The following is a 19,123-nucleotide window of genomic DNA, read 5'->3' as shown; positions in this document are numbered from 1 at the left end:
AAACATAGGGGTGCATATGTCTTTTTGAATCTGAAATGTTGTTTTCTTTGTGTAAGTTCCTAGGAGTGGAATTCCCAGGTTCAATGGTATTTCTATTTTTAGTTTTTTGGGGAACTTCCATATTGCTTTACACAATGGTTGAACTAGTTTATATTCCTACTAGCAGTGTAGGAGGGTTCCCCTTTTTCCACATCCTCATCAGCATTTGTTGTTCCTTGTCTTCTGGATGTTGGCTATCCTAACTGGTGTGAGGTGATATCTCATTGTGGTTTTAATTTGCATTTCCCTGATAATTAGTGAGGTGGAGCATCTTTTCATTTGTCTGTTGGCCATCTGAATTTCTTCTTTGGCAAATTGTTCATATCCTCCACCCATTTTTTAATCGGGTTATTTGGTTTTTGATTGTTGAGGTGTGTGAGTTCTTTCTATATTTTGGATGTTAACCCCTTGTCAGATATGTCATTTACAAATATATTGTCCCATACTGTAGGATGCCTTTTTGTTCTGCTGATGGTTTGAGAACTACTTTTAAAGAAAGTCTAGCAATGTTTCTGAGAAAGCTTACATGTATTTAACTTAGGACTGTTCAAATGTCACCACCTCTGGGAAGTCCTCCTTTCTTGTGTACATAGAGCTAAAGATTCTCCTCTATGTTCCCATAAGCTTGACTTCTTTTTCTGCCTGAATTGCAAAACCTATATAGAGTACCAGCTACTTAATTGGTGGGGCCTCATGTCAAAAAATCATTTAGAATTTCAAGAAACAACTGCAGAGCATCAAACAGCCCCTCTCCTGAGCATGGGGTAATAGATTACATAGCTTGCATGCCCAGGAAGCCTGCCCTGCCTCTATTGTCTATCTTGCCCCAGAGATTTTGAGATCCTAGAGAGCAAGGATCTTGTTTCAGACATCCATCTCCCCAGCACTCTGTACAAAGTTCAGGTTCACCATAATAAGAGTGATTCTTATTAATTCTTATTAAATAAATTCTTATTTTAAGAATTGCCAAGGTTCTTTTCACTATACTAAGTGTGCTACAGAAGGTAAGGTGTGTCTGTAACCTTCCTGGGGAGAGGCCCCATGCTTATCCCCATCTTACAAGAAAACCAAGGCTTAGAGACATTAAGTGATTTATTTGCGATCATAAACCTTATATAAGAAAGAGCCAGGTTTTAAACATAGGTGAGATTCAGTGGCTCTTCATTCATTCTACCCTCCATGGGGCATTTGGTAATGTCTGCCTGTCAATAGTTTTTGGTTGTCACAACTGGGAGATGCTAATGGCATCTAGTGGGTAGAGTCCAGGGATGTTGGTAAACATCCTATACTGTACAGGACGGCCTTACAACCGAGAATTATCCACTCCAAAATGCTGAAGTTGAGAAAACCTGTCTTGGTACCAAAGCCCACATTTCCTAAACTTCAGTTTTCAGTACCAGACACTTCAGATTTGTTTATTTGTATTTTATCAATAACTATGGTAGTGTCTTTCTTATTTTTCATAAGTTGACTTTAAATTGATGCACTTAAAAGAATTAACCATACCTTAAGCACTTATGCCCATGAAGGCACATGTTTGGTATGTCATTATTATTTTTTTTCTGATACGCATTGAAATAAATATAAAACTATTAAAAAAAAATCTTTGTTGGGGTACCACCAGAAATCATCTCACGTATCACCTCCAGTCTGGGGGAACCACACTTTAGACCCACTCCAGTTCTTTTGTAAGGCTTCCCTTATCTTTACAGAACAAGTTAATTAAATATAAATATAATACAAAATATAATTTACATAAAATAGAAAATAAAATATATCAAATCAGTGTGTTGTTTGAACCCAGCAACGTGCTAGCTATAATTCAGCTGCTGTTGGAGATAATCGAGAAGACATGACCTCTGGTTGATCTCAAGCTGGACCCAAGCAATCAGAGGCTCTCCACCCTGTCCCCATCCTTGGGGATACTCTTCCTGCACTAGGAGCCATTTCAAGGACACAGCCTTGAGACAGCAATGTGGTGTTGAGATGGTCTGGGCAGTGTTTGGGAATGAGCCCCACTGAGGCTTCTCTATCAACTTTTAGGATTCTGGCCAGCGAGTTTGGACTTGGACTTGTCTTGCAAGCCTTGTAGGTAAGTTTCTCTGCCAAGTACCCACCTGGAGTGGTCTGCCTCTTTGTTCCATCTCTCCCTGCCTTCCATATATGTGGCTAATTTTGAATTTTGCCAGGGGAACTCCTGAGGTTTCAAACCAACAGCTGTTTCATCTCTCCTTTCTCAAGGCTAACAGTTGCTTAGGAACCTCTTTGAAACCCTACAAGCCACCTGATGCGGACGATTTAAAAACCACGCTTTTGAATGAGGTCCACAGCACAAATAATCTGATGTGTTGAGTTGCTTGCAGAGGTTGGTTGCAAGTCCTGGTAGGCAAACATCCTTTGTTACATGGCTCCCTGGAGTAATTGTTGGGGAGGACACTCACACTGTTGCTGCAGTGTGCCCTGCAGTCTGACATAATTAAGGCTAGAGCAAATGAGATTCTTCGTTGGATATTAAAAGTGCTTGTGTTGTAAATAATAATGTCATCATCGTGTTCATAGAAAGTGTTTTCATTAAGAGCTGCATTTTAATTTTACCACATTTGCATGAATTCATTTGGGTAGTGGTGGGGGTGGCAACTGATGATTTTCATCTTCCATGAACTTACCAGGTGTTTAAATTAGGAAGTTTATAAAGTGCCCCCCTCCCCCTCTGCCCCCAGGAGCCCAGAAATACCTTCTAGAGCACATGTTCTAAACAGGGGCATGTTCCTGATAACCACACATCTCTTAGGAGGTAGTGACTTTATTTACTGACTTGACACACCCAGAGGAAATGGACTTTTTTCCTTTGATGACTAAAAATGAACTAAGACGATTCCTCCTCCTTCTAAATATTTTCCAAAGGCTTGGGAAATGGGAGGGCAGTGTTCCTGGGAGCAGCGGCAGCCACAGCAGGCAGGAGCAAGAAGGGACTTTGGTTTGGTTGAAACTCCCCACGATAGGAGGCTTAAAGGTGGGAATCTGGCAAATAAGCCACACAGGGTGGAGCAGGGCGGCTTCTTTCTGAAGTACAATCCTTGCACTCTCCTTGTCACAAACAGGGGGCAGTCTCTGTTAATTAAAACCGGGAGCAGCAGCAGCCAGAGCGAGTCGTCTCTGAGGACAGGACTCAGAGGTCCTGGTGACAGGCAGTATTTTATAGAGATTGGAGGCAGATTCTGAAATGGACTTTTCTGTCTAGATTTTGTCTCCTCTTGCTGAGGTCTTTTCTCTCTCTCTCTATTCTAAAATCAAATCTGGAAGTGCCTCGAAACTCCTGACTTTTGTGGAAAGGTGTCTTTGCCTTCAGCTGTCAACTCTGATGCTTGCTGGAAAGCAGCACGGTGGGGTGCAGTGAGGTGTAGCAGGAGACCTGAGATTTAGGAGTTGGGCAGTCTACATCCAGCCCTGGCTTTCCCCTTTGCTGGCCATGTGACCTTGGGCAAAGCCCTTAACCTCTCTGAGCCTCAGCTTCCTGGACCATAGCAACCCTGCTCTAGCAGCCCTTCCCAATCCTGATTTATCCCAATCCCTGTGCCTCTCATGTTGGCTGAAACCCCATTGTCTGCGCATATCCATCATGGTGTTAGTAGGTCTGGGGGACTTTGCAGGTGTCTAGGCTCTTTCAGTGCAGGGAGACAGACAAAACTCAAATACCTAACAATGTCAAGTGGACTGAGAGTCTGCAGGTGTATTTTAGGAAGGCCCCACCTGCAGTGGTTGGATCCCAGGCCCCAGAGTCAATTTTCTTGGATCAAATGCCAACTGCACCACTTCCTTGCTAAACTACTCCGGGTAATTGGTTTAATTGCTTTGGGCCTCAGTCTGTCCCTCTATGGTGTGGACCTGGTAATATTACCTAGCAGGTAAGTTAAATGAGATCAGTCGCTCAGTGGTTCAGCCAACAGCCCCAGTTTGTCTGCTAGATGCAAGGCCCGGCTCTAAGCATCCTTAAGGAGGTGATTTTAGAAAAAGCAAGCTTAGTGGGATGTGGCAAGCGCTGAATCAATGCAAGTTTGCACACCAATGCTTATGTTTGTAGAGACTCGCACGGCGGTGGGTGTGGGAGGACAGACATACCACACTGCCCTATTTTGAGGATCCTGTTATGATGCATCTGATGAATTTAGACTAAAACCCACTTATTCAGGGGAGTTTGGGACATAATACAGCCCATAATATATATATGCACACACTGTCAGTGTGGCCCTGGGCTGTTTTTGCTGGAACAAGGTCATTCTTTGCAAGTCTTTGGGGAGACCAGTTAGGTGATGTTTCTTCAAAGAGAAGGCACAATTAACCAAACTCCCTCTCATTCTGAGAAAACTTGCCATAGAGCCCAAATAACACCCCCATGCTTTTTCAATAAAGGAACCCCAATATTTTATTTTATATGTGGCCCAGCTTCTTGGTTCTCTGAAAATGCCCTGAGAAGCCCTTGACTGCAGCCACATGGAGAGAAGGGTGCTGGAAACAGCACTTCACTGCAAATCGCCTAGCCTACTGCAAAGTGTATACTTAGTTAATGCAATTAAACAACAAACCGCAGGGGCGTGTGGAGACCTAAATCTGGTGTAGCAGCTTTGGTACAAATGCTGTTTTGGGGGCTACTGGAGTCAAATTCAAGCAGAGGAGAAGTGGGAGAAATGGGAGCGGGCCGAGGGCTGGCTGGAACCGGCTGAGCCGAGACAGGGCAGATTTGGAAACGCTGACGGGAGGCAGGAAGCCGAGGAAGCAAGGCCGGCAGGCTCTGCAACCCCGGGTGAGGATGTTCGGGGACTTGGTGGGGACAGGGGCCAGCCGGCTCCGGAAACCGGGAGGGTGGCTGAGACTGGGGGTCCGGGGCCTTGAGCTGCACCAGATCAGGGCGCGCCGAGGCGCTGGCGCGTTGTGCCCTCCTGTGGAGCGCAGGAAACGCTGCGAGGGCGAAGAGGAACAGAAAGTGACTGGTCCGGGGCCTGGGAGAGTCCCACGGAAAGCCTTTCCTGGACAGGCCAGTGCCTCGGCCTTGTCCGCTGCCTCTCCTTCCCGCCTGGCACTTCTTTCTTTGACTTTATCTCATCCCAAGCCCCTCTCTTGGGCGTGCTTACCCTGGGCCCCGGGGCATGCCACCCCGCTTTCCCAGCTCAGCCTTGGTCCTCGCCTAGGCCCAGTGAGTTGAGCCAGCCGTGTGGCGCGTCGGGCTGGAGGGCGCAGTAGGGGGAAGGGCAAGGCGGCCTCGCGCACCTGGGAGCTGCAGTTCTGATCAGAATGCACCCTAATCTGTCCTGGAGTGGAGGCCACCTAGTCTGTGTCTAGGGGCAGGGGGAAGTGACCGAGCCACCCTTTCCCTAGTGGGCAAGCTTCGAACCTGCGCGCGCATGCACTCCTGAAAAAGCCACCGGCGAAGCAGCCTCTGCACCCTTAAAGGGTCTGAAGCCTCTCCTCTAGCTCAGAGAGGTCCCGCCGCCGTCCTCCACCTGCCGGGAAATCCGAGCTGCTCCTTCAGCATTGGCGGCTGCCAAAGCTCCCTCCTCCCCGCCCGCCAGCCCTGCTCAGCTCTGCACGCCCCCCAACTGGCTCCCGCCCGCTCGAGTCACCTCTTCCGCGCCCCCGCCCCTCTCGAGCTCGCGCCCGCCCCCCCTCCGCGCCTCTTCTGCCCGCCCTCCTCCTCCTCCCCTTTCCTCCTGCCCTCCCTTCATTCCACAAGTGTCGCTTCGCTCTCTCCAGCGCACTTGGCGAGCTGGAGAGGTGAGAGGGATCCTGCGAGCGGGCGCGGGGCGGCGAGTGCGGAGCCGCCGGCCAAAGGCAGGCGCGCACAGACAGACTCTCCCCGGCTCTGCGGCCCCCGCCTCCCCCTGGAGCCAGCCGGACCTGCACCCCGCGCTTGCCCCCGCTCATCCTTCCCCCGCCCGGCCCCGCGCGCTCCTCCCCGGCCGGCCCCTCCGCGCGCGGCGCGCTGGAGCCTAACGCGGGCTGAGCTGAGCGCAGTGGCCGCCGACCCCGAGCGCCCCGCGCCGCTCCCTGCATGTGCGGCCCGCAGCGGCTCGCAGACCCCGGCAGCAGCCTCGGCAGCTTCGGCCGCGTCTCGAGAGGCGGCTGCAGCGGCTTCAGCGGCGGCCGAGCGGCCGAGCCCTGGCTGGGAGACACGATGCGCCGCTTCCTCCGGCTGCTCCTTGGCTGCTTCCTCACCGAGCTGTGCGCCCGCGTGTGCCGGGCGCAGGAGCGAGCGGGGCACGGGCAGCTGGCGCAGCTGGGCGGAGTGGTGGTGCTGGCGGGGGGCAACCGCTCCGGGGCCGCCTCCGGAGAGGCCGGCGAGAGCGTGGGGGTCTCGGATGCGCCCCCGACCCGGGCGCCCACGCCGGACTTCTGCCGGGGCTACTTCGATGTCATGGGCCAGTGGGACCCGCCGTTCAACTGCAGCTCAGGCGACTTCATCTTCTGCTGCGGGACTTGTGGCTTCCGGTTCTGCTGCACGTTTAAGAAGCGGCGACTGAACCAAAGCACCTGCACCAACTACGACACTCCTCTCTGGCTCAACACGGGCAAGCCCCCCGCGCGCAAGGACGACCCCCTGCACGACCCTACCAAGGACAAGACCAACCTGATCGTTTACATCATCTGCGGGGTGGTGGCCGTCATGGTGCTCGTGGGCATCTTCACCAAGCTGGGACTGGAGAAGGCACACCGGCCGCAAAGGGAGCACATGTCCAGGTGGGCTGCCAACCCCCCTCTGGCGCCGCTTCCTCTTCTCTCCCCTCTCCACCTTTCCCCAGGCAATGGCGCTCCCCCGCACCCTAGCCTCTCCGCTGGGAGATGTCACCCGGGAAGCCAACTTCGGCGCGGGGCGCGGAGAGGGGGCGCTGGGCTCAGCGCAGGTGTGGATATGAGCGTATGTGTGTGCGTGGGGGGTGGGGGAGGGTCTGTGCCCCCCCCCTGCTGCCCCCTCCCACCGAGGATTGAAGCGGACTGAGACCTACAGCCTGGGAGCTTGTGAACCCCGAAGTCTTGGGTTTGGGGGATGGGTCCACTACTCGGATTCCAGATACTAGCCTCTAGGTAAACAGGGGCAGGCGAGCCCGAAAGGGAAGGGGGCGTGTGTGAGCCCGCGCGCGCGTGTGTGAGGGAGGTAGGGAAAGAGAGGAATTGTGTGCTGCCTGCAACTCGTAAGGCTCGCGAAAATGAGGCGAGGGAGGTGGAGGGTGCGGGGAGAATAAAAGCGTTGCTTGGAACGGCCGCTTCGCTTTTTCCGAGCTGGCAGGTCACAGAAATTGGGACCTCAGTTGCCTTCATCCCTTCACCCCCTCGCTTCTTTCTCCTGTCACCACCTCACCCCTCCTGCGCTCTGCGCCTCTGCCGCGGCTGGCGTGGACTCCGAGGGGGCCGGAGCCCGGGCTTACCTCCCAGACATCCAAATTTGTCAACTTTCCCGTTTGCCTTACTCATTATGCAAGTCCCAGCACGAGCAAGTCGCAGCAGATGGGAGAAGGCATTTGGGGATTAATGGAGCTATTTGCCTTTTGCTTTTTTTTAAAGTGTCTAAATTGGTTCGCACAACCCAGTAACTTTGAAGGCGGAGGGCGCAGCCGCGAGGGCGCAGTCCCCAGACCCGGGAGAGACTAGGGGCTGGCGGGGGCTGGAGAGCGGCAGGCGGCCTGCGAACAGCAGGATGGCTGGGGCTCGAGCTTTCTCCTCTTTACCGCTGTGGGCAACGCAGTCGCCATGCGTCCCCCTCTGCATTCCCCCCGCTCCTCCGCCACACACCTCCGGGTGCCTGTGTGTGCGCGTGTGTATGCACGCGCTCCGAGCGCCTGCCTAAAAATCTGAACAAAGACCCACCAAAAATAGGCAAAGGAACATCACCACCTCTCTAGTAATTATTTTCTATTTATACGCAGAGTATCCGATGATTTTTTTTTTTTTTCCTTGGGGGAGAGATCTTGGGGAAGAGGTGAGGAAGTTCCTCTCTGTTTGGGTCAGCAGGGAGGTGTGCACGGACGGGGAGGTGTGAGGCACAGAAGTCAGCTAAGGGGATTTGAGCAGCCCGTATCTACTAAAAGAGTTAAGGCGCCGGCCCCGCCCACCTCCTGCAACCCCCAGATGTCCTGTTGCCAACCTCACCGGCTGGGTGGCTTCCCTTGCCCGCAGTCCCTACGGATTCACGCGGTCTGGGTTAAGGTGCGGGAGAGAGGGAAGCCGACTGCCGCAGCGGGTGTTGCCTTGGTAGGGAGAGATTCACGGGGGATAGGTAGGCTGTCTTGGAGATTCGGGTTAATTCCTCTGCTGAAATCTGCACCCAGCCCTTTGCTTGCACGCCAGCGCTTAAAGGAGACCTTCTTGGTGTTTGGGTGGGGGCTGGGGGAGGGTTGGAGGGAAGGATGAACGCGGGAAGGTGATGATAGCTTCAAGCCTTCTTTGATCTGGGTTTTCCTGTTGAGACAGCACGCCTCCCCTTACCATACCTAAGAGCTGAGCAGGCACCTAGCTTCCTGGGTCTGCCCCCCTGCAGTACTGTTGGGGTGTTTGGTGGGGGGAGAATCTCTCCAACTCAGCCTGTTGCAGCCACGCTCTTCTGCAGGTGCCAGAAAGGTCTGCTTGGAGTCTTGATCTAGGGGTACCTATGCTCTGATAACAGAGCCTCAAACCCATATTCTCCTTGTAACATTTTGAGAATCCAGAATGGAGTGGAGTGCAAACTCCTGAACAGAAAGAATCATTGGTTGTTTCTGGCAGTTTCTGTGGTACAGTTTTCATCCTAGCTGCTGCTCAGGATCACCTGGAATGCATTTTCAAAAAGTCCTGTTGCCAGGGGCCCTACCTTTGACTATTTAAATCAGAATCTCTGAGTTGGGCCTGAGCATCTGCACTTTTGTAAAGCTCCCTGGGCTTTCCACTTGCAGCAACCACTGTTACAGAAAAGGAACTAACATTTGTGGAGAACTGGCCTGGGTGCCAGGCACTGTACTAGTACCTTTTCTCATTTTGTTCTCAGTTCACCTACCCTGTAAGATAGGCACTACTTTGATTCCCACTTACATATGAGAAAATCATGGCTCAGGTTGCATGCTGGCTTGTCCAAGGTCACACAGTTTGGAAATTGTGCAGCCCCCAGGCCTCTGGTCTCAACTGTGTCTGGGGCAGACGTCAACACTAATGACACATTGCTGTTCCCAGGTCACACATGCTCCTGGTGACTGGTGCATTTGTGTTTCCCCAGAATAGGCCTCTGTGATGTCGGTTTTAGGGCTCAGCGTCTTGGGCACATTGCTTCTTTCCTTCTGGGCTGATGAGGACAGAAAACGGGAGAAAGGCAGCAGTTCCAGGAGGATGTGGGGGCTCTTGCACATCATGTTGGAAGAACTGTGCAGATGCTCATTCAGCAGCTACATTCAACTTCTATTGATTGGAAGAAGTGACCGTAAATGGTGGCCAGCTACAGTTCCCAGACCATGCAGACATGTTTTGTTTGTCTGCAGTGTATTTCTGTTTATGTATGCTGATTTATGTTTTTGAGCAGTTCTCAATTTTTTTTTCTACTGTGAAACATTTTAAGTATACAAAAATCCTGGAGAGAATAGTAAAAACGAACTCTAGTGTGTCCTTCCTGCTAGAGCAGGGCTCCTCACCCTCCACACTGTTGACATTTGGGGCTGGATCATCCTTGGCTGTGGGGGGTCATCCTGGGCACTGTTTCCTTGGACTCTATTCATTGGATGCCAGTAGCACCCACTCCACAATGCAGTTGTGACATTAAAAAATGTCCTTGGACATAGCCAGATGTCCTGTGGGGACAGGATCACCTCTAGCTGAGGACTGCTAATCTCGATTGAGCAATTGCTGTTTTTTTTTTCATATTTGCTTATTGCTCTCTCTCCATATACCCTCTCTTCCTCCTCCATCCCTCTTCCTTTCTCCCTCCTTCCTCCCTCCCTCCCTTGTTGGCTCCTTCCCTCCCTCTCTTTTTTCTCTTTGTTTTTTTTGGCTGAAGCCTTTGAAAATAAGTTGTAGACCTGACACTTTGTCCCTAAATACTTAAGCAGTCATTTGCTAAGAATAAGAATATTCTCCTACCTAACAGTTCCAGCATTACAGCCAAGAGAAAGAATAAAAATTCTATAACATCAACAAATATCCAACCATATAAAAAACTTCCCAGTCATATGAGAAATGTCTTCTAGAGCTTGGTTCTTCAAACCAGGATCCAGTCAAGGCTCACTGCAGTTGGCTGTGAAAGCTCTTTAGTCTCTATTATACATGGTGTTTTAAAACCAACATAGAACCAATTGCCAACATTTAAGAGCTGGGAGATTTCACACAGAAATCCAGATTTCTGATTTCTCTGGAGAAATTGTTATGTCTGGTGACATGGCTTGCATTTTTACATGGCAACTATTGGCTGCCTCTGAGTGGTGACACTCCCTGCCACCCCCTTTTAAGAAGCCCTCAAGTTTATCTAGGCAGCCACCCTCACCTAATTCACTTAGGTTATATTATCTGCAGTCCACGAAGAGGTGGTCAGGCTGATCTTAGCAGCATAGGCTCAAGTTAGATGGCCTGAGATTCAATCCCAGCTCAGCTTGATGCTTTTGCTATTTTGCCATAGGCTCCTGTGTAAATTCTCATTTAATTTCAGGTTCCTGCCCATTGAGATGGGCCTTATGACAGTTTGCCTTGTAAGAGGCACAGGTTGCTTTCCCAGAGGATGAACAAGCCCCTGGTGAGTGGAGGACTTGGACTTCAAACCCAGACAATCTGAGGCCAGCACATAGGTCCTTGACCACTAGGCTGCACTGCCTTTGAGCATGACCGGGCAGGATTTTATTTTTGTCAGATCATAAAGTGGTGCCCTGCAAATAACAGCACATGCCCTGGGGCCAGTTCAAGAAGTCACTGTAAGATCAAGACTAGGAATGTTTTCCTCATCTGTGCCTGGCAGGGCCAGTCCTCTTGACAGAGGCATTGATGAGAAATGACCTGGGAGGCAGGAACATGTGTTTGAAGTTACCTACACTTGAAGCCAGTAGGGAACACATGTCATTATTTTGCCCACCTTCAAACAGCATCAGAAATCTAAGTGGCAAATTACATAGTACAGTGTCCTGTGTGTTCTTCAAACACGCTTCTGAAGAGCTGGAGTTCCTTTGCAAAGAAATGGCATCAAGTAATAAATGTTCCTGCTTCCCTTGCCTTCTCTCTCTTCTTTCTAGTTTGCCTTCCACTTTCCCCTCTTCCTGCACATTTGTGGTTTTTCCTGCAGCTCCAACCAGCTCCCAGACTGGAGAAGTCCATACATATATTGTTGGCTACAGAAAAGTCTCTAAAATGGTTTTTCCTTCTTTGTTTGCTTCTCTCTGGACATTGAGTCCTTGCATTTTAAAAATCACCTTCATTGGGGTGTAATTTACACAATAAAAAGCACACATTTTAAGTGTGCAGTTTTATGAACTTTGATTAACATCTATACCAGATGTAAGCATTACTCCAGAAAGTTACCCATGCCCATTGCCCTTGAATTCTTGAAAAATAAACGATGCTTCTGGTGCAAGAGGAAATACTCAGGAATCCTATTCAAGTGTGTAAAAGTCAGAACAGAGTTTAGACCTTGGGACCCCTGGAAGCTTTGAAGCAAGATGCTGAGATTCTGAGCTCTGTTCAGAAATGCTGGGGTCTTATATTTGCTCACTGTAACTGGGAAGAAAAGGGATGCAGCATTTTCTTTTTGTCCGTCAAATATGCCAAGCTCAGGGCTGCCTTGGAGCTGTTGTGTTTGCGTGGTTCAAATTCTCTTCCACAGGACCTCATGTCTCTGGCCCTTCTCATCATTCAAGTCTCAGCTAGAATGTCACCTTCTATGAGAAGCTGTCCCTGACCGCCCAGGCTTAGTTAGCGCCACCCCCCACCTCCTGCCCCCTCCAGCCCCTCAATCAGTGTTGTTTGCGTCATTTCACATCACAGTTTAAAATTGATGGGCTAATTTATTGGTTTACTACTTTATTATCTGTCTCCTTCCATCACTGTTCACAGTAAGGAGTTCAGAGACACTATGTCTCTTCTATAGTTGTATTCCGAGTGCCTAGAATAGTGTCTGGCACCTAGGAGTTCTGGTTTCTGACATCCTGGTTTCCATGGCATAAGAAAGTATCTCCTCATTCATTCATTCACTCATTCAGCTTGTCATTCAGGTCTTTATTGAGCACCTGTGGTACACCCAGCCCTGTGCGGAGAGCTGTAAGAGAACAGTGTATAGTATGGGTACAGTTCCCACCCTCACAAAACTAACAGTCCAGTGGTGGGAGACAGGCAACCCAAGTAAACTGATCCTAAGTTTCACGTTAGAAATTGCCAATATTCAGTCATCTTTGACCTCAACAATGCTGATGTTTCATCCTAATTGTTCTGAACCAGGTTAAGGGATATCCAAGAAAGGTGTGGTTTCTTCAACAACAAAGAATCTGTATTAGGGTTCTTCAGAGAAACAGAACCTATAGGAGATATATATTAAGAGATTTGTTATCTAGCATTGCCATTGACAAGTACGAAATCTGCAGAGCTGATGTCCCAGTTCAAGTCTGAAGGCCAGAAGGCTGCTGTAGCACCAGGAATAGCTGACATTCCAGTCTGATGGCAATCGGGCTGGAAAATTCTTTTTGCTCAGGGGAGGGTCAGCCTTTTGTTTTAGCCAGGTCTTCAACTGACTGGGTGAGGCCCACCCACCTTATAGAGGGCAATCTGCTTTACTCATGCTAATCATTTTAATGGTAATCTCATCCAAAGCACACCCGCAGACACATTCAGAATCATGTTTGACCTAATATTTAACCACCCTGGGTCCCTATCAAGTTGAAACATAATATTTACCATCGTAGTGCCTTTTTGACCTTGCTACTCAGTGTGCTGGTAACCAGCAGCATCTTCATCATCTGGGAGATTGAGCAGAATCTTGGGCCCTGCCTCATACTTACTGAAACAGAAATTGCATTTTTAACAAGACCCTTTGGTAATATATGCATTAACATTTGAGAAGTGTCCAGACTCTGTGCCACAAATAAATGCCAAATCCTTGGGCATTTGCAGCACATAGTTGGTTCTTTCCATTAATAAAATTTTTTGGACATAACCTTATTTCTAATGTTCTTTTGTATGTACTTGAATATATGCACATTTGTTTTACTAATAAGTATATGCACACAATGGTGAAAAAGTATTAGACACCTTATAAATACACATACAGAAATTTTAAGCTGAGTAGAAGGTGAAATAAATATTTTAAAATTCGTCAGTAATCACAATGACTTCACACAACCATTAGCTAATATTCAGTGTTCACTGAGGATGAAATTCACCATTAATAAATAAACACATATTTTGATTATTCCTTACAAGAGTTGATTGTTTTTGGCTGACTTTATTTTGATCTGAATAGATCATCATTGTTTTAAACTTCCGTTGAAAAGAAGGGAAGAGTCAATTCTACTCTTTTTTTGTGCTAGCCACATCAGTATTTTCTTCTGGCTTTGGTTTTGTTATGGGGGATACATATTATGAGGGATATAATTTTCTTTTATGTTTTTAAAATTGAGTGTCATTGATAATACAATATTATATTGGTTTCAGATGTATAACATAGTGATTTGACAATTACATGCATTATGAAATGCTCACTGTGATAAATATAGTTACCCTAATCACTAAAGATATCACAATCTTATTGACTACGTTGCCTATGCTATACTTTCATTCCCATGACCTATTTATTTTATAACTGGAAGTTTGCAGTAATTTCACCTATTTTGCCTGTCTTCTATTGTGGGGGATATTTTTAAGCCACATGTTTGCTTAGTGATCGTTAGCTTAGTGAAAACTATATAATTTATCTATGCCCTTTAGGGGTGCATGTAACTGCAGTGCTGCCAGTCACCCTCCCTGGTCTGGTGTACCCAATTATCACCATCTGACATGGGTGGTCCAAGTGAGGGTGCCAACATCAAGACACATACCCAATCGATTTCTCATTTCTAGTGAACGAAGATCATACACAAAGAAGATCTTGCATTTCCTTCTCCATGCCGAATCACTGTATGCAGTCCCTGGAGTGAGTGACGCACACCTTGAACACTTCTTGTCCAGGACAGGGAAGTCTCCAAGAATCCCTGTCTCCACTGCATGAGCTGGGAAGGGCTGCTTTGGGGAAAAACATCCTTGTCTTTTAGATTGATTTTATGACCCTCAGGAGAAGCTCTGGGGATCTGCAGATGGCAGGGCTGACCAAGTTCATGGGAGCTGTCTTGATTACTTAGCAGGCTCTCCTCTGGAAAGCCTGAATATTTTGGAATCTGGGGAGGACTCCTTAGAGAATCTGGTGAAAGCGATGGCTTCTTGCTTTAGAAAAATGCACAGACAAAATTTCCACTCAATTCCAGAGGGGCTCAGAGATGCCCCGAGGCTCATGATGAAGAACCTGTTCAGAAGCAAAAAAGTCCAATAGAGTTTGGGAGACAAGTGCCCTTTGCCTCAAATGTGCCCCCCTGCAGGCCCTTCAGGTTTCAGAGCCTGCTTACAGCACAGGGGTGGGAAGGGGCCTGAACTCTGATTTCATAGATGCTCAGGTTTGTATCTCAGTCCCTCCACTGAGGAGCGGTTAACTTGAGTGGTTTTCCACCCTGTAAAATGGCAATGCTAATTCTCACCTTGGAACGCTCCCCTCCTTGTTCACCGTCTTCCTGCTTTATTGGCCCTCCTGCATGTCCCTTAAATATCTGAACTATTTCCCACCTCAGGGCCTTTGCAGTTGCCACCCCCTCTGCCAGAAATGTTCTTTCTATCATCTTTATGTGACCAACTCCTTCTCACTGTTCAGGATCAACTCAAACATCACCTCCTCAGCCTTTTCCTGCTCATTATTCCCCTGCAACGGTTTTTTAGAATTTTTAAAAAATTATACCATTCAATGGTTTTCGTATATTCACAAAGTTGAGCAACCGTCACCACTCTCTAATTCCAGAACATGCTTATCACCCTAAGAAGAAAACCCTCACTCATTAGCAGTTACTTTCCATTTCCCATGACAATCTGCCGCCCTGACCGTGAAAGGTGTACAATTCAGTGCTTTTTTAGTGTATCACCAGCATCTACTTCCAGAACATTTTCATTATCCCAAAAAGAAACATTAAACAGTACTAGTTCCTGGCAACCATGAATCTACTTTCTGTCTCTGGATTTGTCTCTTCTGAACATTCCACATAAATGGAATCATTCAATATGTGGCCTCTGTGTCTGGCTTCTTTCATTTCATCTCATTCACGCTGTTGCTTGTATCAGTAGTTCATTCTGCTTTATGGCCGAACAATATTCATTCCATAGAACACATTTCATTTATCCATTCATCAGTTGATCTGGGTTGTTTCCACTTTTTGGCTATTGTGAATAATTTTGCTATGCGCCAGTCCCTTGTGATCATGTTACACTTTTATGTATTTAATTTTGGCAGCCCTTGTTTTTAATTTAATATTTTTTATCCCCTCCCTTAGACCATAGCTCCATGAAGGTAGAGGTCTTGTGCACTTTATATGCTGCTGTATGGCACAGAGTAGGCAATAAATACTCATCGAGTAAGTGAATGAATGAATGAATGGAGCTGGTGTTACTCTCCTGTCTCTTAGCAGACTTAGTCTTTTCCTCCTATTCATGTGGAACTTTGACTGGTGTCACATCTGACACGTCTCACCAGCTGTGGTTCTCTGCCCATTGTCCCTTGAGCAACCGTTCCCCCAAGCTGAGGGCTTCTATTACCCTGATACAGTCTTAAGCTTGAATGTGCAGCAGATCCCCCTGGATGACCTATGAAGACATAGATGGCTGGGCACCCCTCTGGAGTTTCTGAGTCATAAGTCTGGTGGATCTGAAAATCTGTATTTTAACAAGGTGCTACGTTACTGCTGGTTGGCAGGCCACTGTCTGAGAAGCAATGCTGTAGTGGGACACGGTGGGCAGGCTGGGTCTGTTGAGTTCATGGGTGGTATGCGTGGGCCTCACACAAACCCCTCACTTCTGTCTCTGTCTTCCTTGGTGTGGACTCAGTGGGTTCTGGTTAGTTGAGAGCATCTGGATGTATCCTAAAGCATGGCTGTGTCACTCATGGGTGAGCACCTTTGGACTCTACCTGATCCAAGAGGAGGCATGCATGAGGATGTTTATTGCAGTGTTGTTTACAGAGGCAGGGAGTTGGTGACCATCTAGTCGGTCTGTAATTAGGGAAATGGATAAGGCAGGGCTGATGTTCAATGAAACAGTTGGGTGTTTATAGCTGCTGTGCATTCTGATTGGTCAGTCCCTCTGCCATCCTAGCTGTTGTGTACTGAGACTGCTTTCTCTGCAGGTAAGTGAATATGGAGGCTGCAGATGTTAGAATGCTATGCAGCGGTTTCAAATTGCAAGGAGATTCAGGTTCGGCAATAGGGCTAGCTTCCACATTGTGCAAACCAAGGTTTATGCAAACAGAATGAGGTTTATGGTAGAAACACAACTTTATGTCAAAGATACACACATATGCGATAATACTTACAATATTATTTATCCTCAAGGATAATCACATAAATGAACACATGATGGAGGGTAGATAAAGAGAAAAAAATGTGTTGGTGAGGTCTGACCTTGGGTGTAACATCTGGACAGTTATCTCTGCTCTGTTCTATGTGTAGATATTGAGCTTCCTTCTCAAGTTTATATCTAGTTGTGAAGGTCACTATTATGTAATTACTGGATTGTCCCCCAACCCCCAAAGATTTATTAAAGTCCTAACATCATGGTTCTCAGAATGTGACTTTATTGAGAAATAGTATGGTTGCAGATGTAATTTGTCGAGATGAGATCATACTTGAGGAGGATGGCCCCTAATCCAATATGACTGGTGTCCTTAAAAGAAGATGTCCATGTGAAGGCAGAGATAGAGGGAGAGTACTGCGAGACGACAGAGGCAGAGCCTGGAGTAATGCAGTGGTAAACCAACAAATACCCAAGATTCCCAGCAAGCCACCAGAAGCTAGGAGCCTGGAAGGGCTCCCTTGTTAAGTTTCAGAAGGAGCACGGCTCTGCTAACATCTTGATTTTGGGCATCCAGCCTCCAGAACTGTGAGACAAGATTCTGTTGTTTTATGCCACTTAGTTTGTGGTACTTTGTTAGAGCAGCTTTAGGAAATGACTACATTCACATAATACCCCTCAAGTTGTTCCCTTATTTGTAAAATTCCTATCCCCAGCTACTGATTAAGAAAGGCACCAGCATGGGGTGTGGACAGATCACACCAAATCCTCCATAGCTACAGGAAACCCAATGCACACAGTGCACAGGGCTGTGAGTACAGACTCTCATTCACATCTCTGTGCTACAGTTTACTGGCTGTGTGACCTTGATCAGGTTAATTCACCTCTCTGAGCCTCATCAGCAAAGAAGAGGTAATAAACTTCATAAGGTGTTCGCTGCTTAGTTGAATTAAGGCATGTAATGTGATTAGCCTAGTGCTTGGATTATGGTAAGTACTCAATAAATGTTATTTGTTACTTACAATGGGCCATTGCTGTACATAATGTGTTGGTATCTAGGGTTCAGTATAAAGGGGGGGGGACTAAATCTATGAGGTGCAGACCCATTGCATCTGTTTATCATTTAATCCTCTGAACAACTCTACAAGGTGGGTAATATTGGTGTTACACAGCTATTGTGAGAAGCGTGCAAACTGGTCTGCATGAAGTCCCTGTAACCTCTAATTGTGGTGGTCTTATTTCTTACTCATGTCTTTTTCTCCCTCCCACCCCTGACTAGAATGGCAGCTCCATGGAGTAAAAGACCTTGTCTTTAGTTCACATGCACAGCGCTCAGAGGATCACAGGAGCCAGTCATTGTGTTTTGAATGAACAGATTTAAATTCTTGCTTCTTTCAGGGCCCTTGCAGATGTCATGAGGCCACAGGGCCACTGCAACACTGACCACATGGAGAGAGACCTCAACATTGTGGTCCACGTCCAGCATTATGAGAACATGGATACCAGAGCCCCCATAAATAATCTTCGTAAGTATAGCTGTGTGATCTATTGCCAGTCCCACCCAGTGACCGTGCAGTGGTCCTGCTTCCAGATTTCATGGTGTGTGTTTGGGTTCACTAAGAGCTTCTCTTTGTTGACTAGTTAGAAGTTTTATTTCATCTCTCCTAGAGGAAGCTGTATTTGGCATCATCAGATTTCACTTGGTTTGTTTCTCTGTTGAAAAGTGATCTACTTAGTTGATTTCTCATGACTGGTTCTTCTGTTAACTAATAGATAACTTGATGGGTACATCATTTTTGACCTATTAACTAATGGCGCTCTTGGCTGGTTTATTATGGTTGGGTACTTAGTTATCCAATGGATTTCTTGGTCGGTTCATTTTAGATAGTTAATCTGTTGGCCAGTAATCCATTTTGTTGGTTCGTCTTGACTAGGTAATCTGTTAACTGATGTTCTGTTCGCTTATTTGTCCACCTCCTGAGGTAGACTAGTTGTGACTTTTAGTTTTCATGCTGTTTTCAATTCACAAATACTAGCCCAGGAGAATTACATCTATTTTTCATCCAGCTACAGTTTCATAGAAATAATCCACAAACTACTCTGTGTGCGTGTCTGTGTGTATTTGTGTGTGGGGTGTGGAGTTGTGGTTATGTTGGTTTGGGGTGTTATATATGAATCAACAGTAGCAAAGTCCATCCACTGTTCCCCCAGGAAAACAAAAAAAGCTGCATTTGCTTTTGTCTTTCAATAGGTGTTCTTTAGCTGATAGAGCATGCTTAGGAATGATGGTATGTTCCCCCAGATTTTCTTTCCTTTCAAAGGTCTGTACAGACAACATACATTATGGAGCTGACGTATGGCTAATGGGAGTGGGGAAAACCAGGATTGTTTAGTTTTTGACAGCAGTGTACTACTATGCTCATTCCCAGCAATTATGTTTTCAAGTAACCCCCACATTAAAGTAATGTGGAGGGCTTGGTTTAAAATAGCAAAAGCCAGACAATTTAAAGGAGGCATTTAGTTGTGG

At 47.2% G+C, this 19,123-nt stretch overlaps 1 protein-coding gene across 2 annotated transcripts in view; it reads left to right on the top strand.

The window, feature by feature from the left end:
• The first annotated feature begins 5,755 nt into the window (after nt 1-5,755).
• SHISA9 (shisa family member 9) overlaps nt 5,756-19,123 on the top strand; it is a 252,236-nt gene continuing 238,868 nt past the window's right edge. For both annotated transcript variants that reach the window (XM_036917849.2, XM_036917850.2), the window contains exons 1-2: nt 5,756-6,771; nt 17,995-18,122. In XM_036917849.2, the coding sequence (XP_036773744.2) occupies nt 6,086-6,771; nt 17,995-18,122 (814 nt within the window). In that variant the 5' untranslated portion in view covers nt 5,756-6,085. The remainder of the gene's footprint in view (nt 6,772-17,994; nt 18,123-19,123) is intronic.

Source organism: Manis pentadactyla, chromosome 10, assembly GCF_030020395.1.
Source record: "Manis pentadactyla isolate mManPen7 chromosome 10, mManPen7.hap1, whole genome shotgun sequence".
Classification (NCBI taxonomy): Eukaryota; Metazoa; Chordata; class Mammalia; order Pholidota; family Manidae; genus Manis; species Manis pentadactyla.
Note: the sequence above shows the minus strand (reverse complement) of the source record. Positions and strands in the feature narration are given on the sequence as shown.